The sequence below is a fragment of the Amphibalanus amphitrite genome, unplaced genomic scaffold (assembly GCF_019059575.1).
Source record: "Amphibalanus amphitrite isolate SeventyFive unplaced genomic scaffold, NRLGWU_Aamphi_draft 000397F_arrow, whole genome shotgun sequence".
NCBI classification, from domain to species: Eukaryota; Metazoa; Arthropoda; class Thecostraca; order Balanomorpha; family Balanidae; genus Amphibalanus; species Amphibalanus amphitrite.
In genome coordinates this window covers 141,112-149,108 of record NW_024881891.1, presented here as the reverse complement: position 1 = coordinate 149,108, position 7,997 = coordinate 141,112, and the positions used below count along the sequence as shown (strand labels likewise).

The 7,997-nt window shown below is 49.1% G+C and overlaps 1 protein-coding gene across 6 annotated transcripts; it reads right to left on the bottom strand.

The window, feature by feature from the left end:
- Window positions 1-1,107: 1,107 nt before the first annotated feature.
- LOC122390464 (seipin-like) lies at window positions 1,108-7,978 on the bottom strand. 6 transcript variants are annotated; one of them, XM_043383416.1, is made up of 9 exons: window positions 7,645-7,918; window positions 6,260-6,338; window positions 5,872-6,053; window positions 5,467-5,618; window positions 4,797-5,002; window positions 3,891-4,106; window positions 3,147-3,222; window positions 2,160-2,407; window positions 1,108-1,752 (listed from the first exon to the last, which is right to left on the bottom strand). In XM_043383416.1, the coding sequence occupies exons 3-8, from the start codon at window positions 5,976-5,978 to the stop codon at window positions 2,175-2,177; spliced, it is 990 nt and encodes a 329-aa protein (XP_043239351.1). In that variant the 5' UTR covers window positions 5,979-6,053; window positions 6,260-6,338; window positions 7,645-7,918; the 3' UTR covers window positions 1,108-1,752; window positions 2,160-2,174. The 6 variants fall into 6 exon arrangements, with proteins under 6 accessions (XP_043239351.1, XP_043239353.1, XP_043239350.1 ...); XM_043383418.1 differs by having other exon boundaries at window positions 4,797-4,999; window positions 7,645-7,917; XM_043383415.1 differs by lacking the exon at window positions 6,260-6,338 and having other exon boundaries at window positions 4,797-4,999; window positions 7,645-7,978.
- Between the last annotated feature and the right edge of the window lie 19 nt (window positions 7,979-7,997).

The following is a 7,997-nucleotide window of genomic DNA, read 5'->3' as shown; positions in this document are numbered from 1 at the left end:
ATGAACGTTGGTTGCATGACCAGGATCGAAGCAGTGTGGCAGACAGTGATTTTAATTTTAATTGCACTTACTAGAGATTAACAAGTTGTTGGTGAAATTGCTATTCATTATTCCTATTACCATTGTCTAAATTTCACATTTCAAGACAGCATCAGCATCGACATGTTATATAAATAAGGTTTAGACTTCAGGTGGCCCCGGGTTCCCCGGGTTTTTGCCCGTAGAACAAGGGCAAAAAGTTGTCAAAAAAAATATTTTAAAAAATACCTGCCTTTATCAACACCTCATCTACTAAAATCACATATCTCAATACAATCAAACAGAGATGGGTTAAACAACAAGGCCCTAAAAGCAAAAACCGTTTGAATAACAATGTGATTTTTTGCAACCGCTGCACCATTACTGTCACGTACGCTATCCCTAGATTGGTTGCTGGTAAGTAGTGGTTGTCGTCATCAACTCGTCATACAGCAGCTGATTGGGATGGGCGGGGCCTATTTTTATCCAGGCGATAGAGAGAGCCCAACGCAAATGCGAAGCGCGGAAGATCGCAAAATGACCGCGCCAGAATTGTAATCAACGTGTGAAATACCAGCGTGAATACGGCTACTATATTATGTATTTGCGTAGAGGGCTGCTAATCAGATAGCAAATAGGTAATGGGAAAAAATCAATTCATTTCTGGAAACCTACACGACTGGCTCAGAATTGCAGTAAACATAGTACTAAATGTGATAATTATTTATGCACGGACTAAAGTTCTACTCTGCTCTATACTCAGACTCCCAAGTTCCCAACTTCAGGCCAGAGTTCAGTTTCCCTCTCGACTTGAGTGTCGGCGACCCTGTGGGTTCGCGCCGTGGTCACTGGGGATACCCAGTCACGATATATTATGCGCCGTGCTTGATGACGAATGCATATAATCAAGTTCATCCATCTGAATCAAAATGGCTAACCAAAATCAACTTTACCTATCTACAGCTTTCTTTTCCTAAGACGTGAATGGTGTCTTTCATCCCATGCATTATCCGGCAATGGCTGCGGGGCGCACCATCTGTGATAGGTGAGCGAGCGAGTTTGCATCAACATCATGTACTGACAAACGGGTTCCATTCGTCGTCATATATTAGCGTACAAATCTCATCCGTTCAAACTGGCTTTCATCACAGCTGCGATCATGGCAAATACAAATATCAACAAATTATTTATGCCACTCCAAGCGAACTACGAACAACATTATTGCATTGCATTCAGCGCGGCCCAGAGGGCTGCTGAATCACATTGATTACAGCCTGAGGAACGCGACGAGTACCTACATATATTGTGTAAGCTATTACACAATCTGCCTGCCATTGCAGAAGCGATCGGACTCCAATTCACCATATGCTCAGTGGATTTACCGCAGTCACTTGTTCTCCCCACAGACATCAACCAGCTCACTGGAATGTCCGGTAGCATCGGCGAAAGGTAGTAAGACACGCACACGCAAACTCACACATACAGTTAACAAAAGACTAAGCTCGATCGGTAATACCACCGGATCCTCCCGGCCAATGCGAACGGTTCCCTGCCGGCCAATACACCCACAGCGACACGCCGGGTAACCCTTGCCCCCTTCCCGTAGCGGCCGTCACGCCTGGCAGAACGGCCCGGGGAGGCTCAGTCGCTGCTCCGTCTCAGTGCTGAGTGATTCCGAGCGGCTGATGAGTGACTGGCGACACCGGAAACCTTCTGATCAGCATAACGGTTCACCTGGGGGGGGGGGGGGGGGGACGGAGGGTGCACCAGTCAGCGAACATCGTTGAACGTGATTTTGTATCGAGTAAAACACTGCGCCTAAAGACGAACAATTTACGAACTGACACATCTCAATGACAATATCACTTATAGAACAAAGAGTATGAGCGGCTACGAAGACACGAAAAAGCTGTACGGGAGCCTTTCGGGGCGCCCATTCGCTCACTGTCCATCACATTCCTCCAATATGATTCTAAAGACACCAAAAATCTAACAGCTCTCACGTTGCATAATGCCAAAGAACGGCATAAAAATAAAACCGCTGGAATCCATCTACCCTAGCTGGCGACACCAACTGCTATAACTGAGACCTGATCAAGGCAAAGTATCAGATTTGGAGCCCAGCTGGAGGCCCGTCTCACCTAGCTCAGCCGCGCTCAGTACTCCACCACGCTGTGAGCGGGCCGCCGCCTCAGCGCAGCCTCATCCTCTGCCCCGCCGTCCACCTCGTGCCGCTCCCCGCCCGCCGCCTGGTGGCCACTCTCCGAACCCAGAGTTTCCACAGGTGGCTCCGAGGTGGCAGCACCACTGCCGGCGGCCGGAGCGGCGGCCGTGGCGCCTTTGGCCTCGTGGCCAGCCGGCGACTCTGCATGGCCAGGCTTGGAGACGTCTGTGAAAGATATGCAGAGAGGTCAAACGGTCAGACCGAAAAACGCACAACTCTCCGTGAATGGCTAGTAAACGCAGTTGTGGCCACGAACAACAAAAAAGACCTGGATCATCACTCATCAGCGAGCCGGCTCTAGCAGGGCAAACTAGACATGCCTTGCCTAACTAGCATACCTTAATCGTTATGGGTAGCCTCATTAAAAGAAGAATAAAGCAGTTTCATAGCATGGCAGCTGCAGCCATTTCCGGCACTTGTTTTGCGTGAACTCTATATGTAACGGATCTAGGAGACTAAGTTTCCTACGAGTGATTTGTAGAAGAGATACAAACATTTTCAGGTTAACTAAAAAAGTGAAGTCAGAAAATCAAATAAGCTCTGAATTATCAACCACTTATACCCGATTTGTAACGGTCGGGTACAGAAATAGTCGCAAGCCAAACGGCTCACACCAATCGACAAATCCACGATACGATTATCGCAGGTTAGACAGTGAGTCGAGCCGATCACTTCAAGGGCAAGGTTCAATGCGTGAGTCATGTTTACTGATGTATCAGCACGACCAGTCCAATGCCCATTCGATGTTACCGTCCCCAAAACCAGACAGAAGGATGATGACAGACACATGTATGCGACATAAAATAAACCACCGGCCCTATCACGGGGCGGAGTGGTGCAGCACGGGCCGCCCGGGGCGCATTCATTCTATTCTACAGAGGACGTCGGAGTTCGGACCACCCACCGTGTACAGCGGCCGCCGGGGCGGGGTCGAGTGGCGCCGCCCGGCCGCCCCGTATCCGCCTCAGACGGCTCCGCAGCTGCCGGCCACGGAGCGTTATCAATCACAGACGGCAGCAGACGGGGTCCTGATAGCGTCATACAATGGGTACGGCACTGCCAGTGTGAGACTGCACGGTGCACACTGAGTAAAACATTGATAATCTTCAACCCAGGGTATGTCGAATTGTGAGGCTGCACACTGAGTAAATCATGGAGTGGCTACCAACCAATATATCGCTAACAAAGCATGACAGCTAAGCAATAATAAGCAATTAAGCATGTCTTTTTAGAAAATCGGCATGTACCGAGTACGTACTCATTAAGCTCGTCCTAAGGATCAGTGATGCGATGGGGGCATTTACATCAGAACAGAGGCAGATACTGATGCTAGACGATCCGTATTCCACATATGTGCCGGTCGAGACGAGACAACGGGCAGGTGGACAGTGGGAGAGCCAGATTCTGAGCCCGGCTGTACGAATCCGATATAGGACGGGGATCATATTACAGAGAGCGGGCCATGCTCAGTGACACGGAGTCCACGCCTGCACGGGCGGACGAGAAAGAAATGAGAAAGGCCGGAAGGACGATCTATTGCTCTGTCTGAGGTATCTTGATCACCTGCACAGGCAGAGGGAGAGAAGGGGACAGAAGGATAAAGAAGGACAGAAGGGTGCAGGAGGGGCCACGCTCTGACCGTCCTCACCTGTACGGGCAGCTCTGCGCTGCGCAGCCAGACCAGTAGGAAGACGACCGCCAGACTGCAGAAGGTGGCCGCCGTGCCCAGCACGCCCGAAACCAGCGGGTGGTGGTACATGATCCTACGCAGGCCACTCAGACGCGCGTGCACCCGCAGCCGCGCCGAGTACACCTGCGCCGTGAGAGAGCGCAGCTCCAGCCGAGCCCGCGTCGGAGGCTCGTCCTGCGGGGAACGGGGGAGGGAAAAGGTCAGCGACTAACTGCACTGACCCCAGGAGAGGCCAGACACCGATTACTCTGACCCGGGAGAGGTCAATCATGAGGGACATTCAATGACTGATTGCCAAGATGGGCGACGGAAAAACGATGGTAACTCATAATTCTTAGAAGCTTCCACGAAAAGCCATGATAACCAGCTGAGGATATGGCATTTTCCTTATTAAAAAGAGCGCCTCGGGAATGAACGCATACTCGGAAGTCGTAACCAATGATAGAGAACATTTGACGATACTATCTACGGGTCAACGTCCAATGTGATTCGGGGACATCAATTATCAGAGGTTTCACCAGGCTGAGTTAGAGTAAGACATCGAATCGTTCATAATGAACAGTCTAGCAAGAATAATTCAACAATCGCTATATCAAGTACCATGCTTTTCGTAAGTATTGATAAAATAAATGTCCAAATTGATGTAGCTCACATAATTACTCTCCTAACGACAAACGCTATTGATGTGAAGTGAAAAAAGCTTGAGCGGCTTATATAAATTACAGAGCTATGAAACTCGTCCCTGACCCGCTGTACTACCTACCCAGTACGCAGCTGTCGGGTAATCTAAGCGTACCCCCCCCCCCACGTCTCCCAGTGCCGTCCGGGCGCCCCCGTTTCCCCCAGTGCCGTCTGCTCCCTCACCTCCTGCACCAGGTAGGACGTGAACAGCTCACTGGTGAGCCGCTGCTGCTCGTGCGCGTACTCCGTCAGCAGCAGCGGACTGAACACGAGCGTGCGCAGCGTCCGGTGCAGGCCCGACCGGTAGTGCAGAATGTTGGCGCGCGCTGACGAGCCGACCAGTTTCCCCGATAGACTGGTCAGGTTCAGCTGCACCATGAACATGCCTGCTGGCAGACAGACGGCGAGGTCAGCTTCACAGTGAACATGCCTGATTTCAGACGTGACTCGTGACACAAAACTGAGCATGAATGCGCCTGACCAGAGACGATCATAATATTAGCGCTATAAATGAACCACAAGAGCATCATTTGCAGCCCGAAAATAAATGGCGAGCACATAGGGCCATGAACTTGGTCCCTGGTAGGAAGCAATGGCAGCGCTTGGATGTTTGCTCGAACTGTCACCACCTCATCTCGTCACCGTCACCCCATCAGTATCGTGTGTCCTCCCCTTGGTCCGTGATGATCGGTCTGACCTCTACTCCATCAGTGACCCTGAGGGTTGTGAGTGAGTTGAGCCCTTCCTCATAGATCTGTCCATCTGTTCTCTCTTTGCGTCTCTGTCCCTCCATCTCCCTCCCTCCCGGAATCCCAATAGCTAGTGGTGACTGAATGGGTTATCTCACACCCACCTGCATCCTTATTAGCTGCCGACTCTGGCATGTCCATTTCCAGGCTGAAGGTGTAGTGCACGTGTGGGTGCAGCAGCGGGCTGGCACCGCTGTCCACCAGGTACACTTCAGCTGTAGGGAAGGCACACTGCTTCTGCTCGCCATAGCACGGACTGAAAAATGTGTGACCGGGGTGTTACAACAAGGCCAGCAAGGCTGTAGTGTCCGTTATAGGCAGTCCGTCACTGAAGGTAAGTTCTCACACAAAGTTCAAAATTCCCTGCAATACATATTCAAGCCACAGTTTTCAGCTTTTAATGAGCACGTTAGCCTTTAGCAGTGTTTGATTTAATGGAGTGTATGAAGTGGAAAATGCTTAATATGAACAGGCAAACATTGCAAGAGAAGCAAAGTCCCCTGAATTACCTGAACTGAAAGTGGACAGGTAGTGTGACCAGCATTGTCGGCATCATGCTGTAGTGGAAGGTGAAGTAGAGCACTGCTGACGAGATCAGCAGAATGGTGGAGACCATCCACAGCAGCACACATTTGGCCAGCACAGAGCTGATGTTGCCGACATAGCGATTCACCAGCTGGCCAGGGTAGGTCTGAAATGGTGCAAAACCAAAATTGTTGGAAGCGAGTACATGGAAACTTCCGAACAAACAAGAAGGCAAACTTCATCATCCAGAAAAGAAACTTGAAATGTATTATGTAAGTGATGATTTAGTAAAAACAAAACATATTAAATCAGAAAAACGTACTGGATAAGGAATAATATTCATGTAAAGCTAGCAAAACAAGCGGTACCTACCTAACATTCACATTCATAGTTTCAGTTTAGGCTTTACAGCATTTGATGCTGGAGTCTTACAGCTTGAAATGAATAAAGCCTGAATCATAATGGATGTCAGATCAGTAGGCATTAATCACACACACTTTGCTTATACCTTATCAAAAATGTTTGTCAATATGGTTGAATATTTTGAAAACATTTTCAACAACTTGGGAGTCACTGCTTAGGAAACGCTCCAGAGTAACATTTTAAAGACAATATGCTTCAAGAAAGAAATATGAGAAACGTGTTCGTAATGAAAACAGCCTCTGAGTCTCACATGTCGGAAAGAAGTAAAAAAGTAAAAAAAAATTGTTTTCTAACACATCAAAAAAGTGATCAAGGGATTTCTGAGGGATCCTGGCGCAGGAAATACAAAATAGCAGAGGCAGCTAAAACGCTGTCTTTTCCATGAGACAGATAAAAACGCTGTCAAAATCCATTAGCTTGCTTCGTAATAAAACTATCACTGCCAATTTTTTTATATTCACTTAGAACTTAGAAGAAGACGAGCTAAACAAAAAAATTATTGTTTAGTTGCTATGATACCTAACCTGAAAACCTTCGCCCGTAGGTATTTGCTTTTTTGCAGCATCTATTATAAGTGCCTATTGCATGATTACGAAGGGAAGGGCAGAGGGATCCAGTGGCGGATCCAGGGGGGGGGGGGGCAAAATGGGCATTTGCCCCCCCAAACGGCATGATTTTAACATTACGCCTATGGACGATGCATGGAAAGAATCGATAAATTTTTATGGTTTGCCCCCCCCCCAAACCTCTGAGCTGGATCCGCCTCTGGAGGGATCCCCAACCTTTTGACCTCCCATAGAGGTAGGGCTTTGAAAAAGGCATGCTTTCAGTTAGGAGAAGAAATCGATAATACCCAATTTTAAACTTCCAGGTCATGGGTTGACCGATCTTCCACGTCAGTCGGCAATCCAATCGCCTAAATGTCGACTCGGGAAATCGTGATCTTCTAGAACTTCCTGAAAGTTTCAACGTATTTATGAGCTTAAGGCGTCTTGTTTTCAACTTTGAATTTGTTTTGATCAAATATGCATTATGCATTATGCATTATGCATTTCTATTAACAAAAAGCCTGGAAACGCTCGGATGATATGCGCTGACGCCAGTAGGTACACCGAATAGAAAAAACGTGGTCTCGAGGGAAAGGTCCCAGGCAAAGGTCATTTGGGTCAGAGCCGTATTTTATAAATGAGTAAAAATGAATGGAGGGTACCAACTGAAAGTTTATGCCAGCCGTCGCTTTCTACCGGAAAGCTTTCTATTAAGCTTCGATGTTTTCAAGCAGCGTCATGCTGTTTTTGAACGCAATGTGTTGACAAATAACAAACGTCACTTACCATCATGACCGAGTCAAAGCACGATGTGAGTATCCGATAGGTGAGCACCACGGGGTAGCCGAGCATGGTCAGAGGCACCGGCACACCGGAGGACCTCTTCATCATCGGGTGCACCGCGGGGCACGGGCACACCACAGACACACAGACAGCACCGCAGCAGTACCAGGCGCCGATACAGCGCGCTGGTTGGCTTCTCAGCTCAGCGGTAGCACAGTAATCCCTGCCGAGAGCCCCGGCTGCGCCTCACACACGACTACAGACTCAGAGCCCCATCGGCCCCATCCCGCCCCGCCCTCCGCCGCCGAGCCGTCCGATCGGTGACGTCACTCGGTCTGGGGACCAAAGTCCGCCGG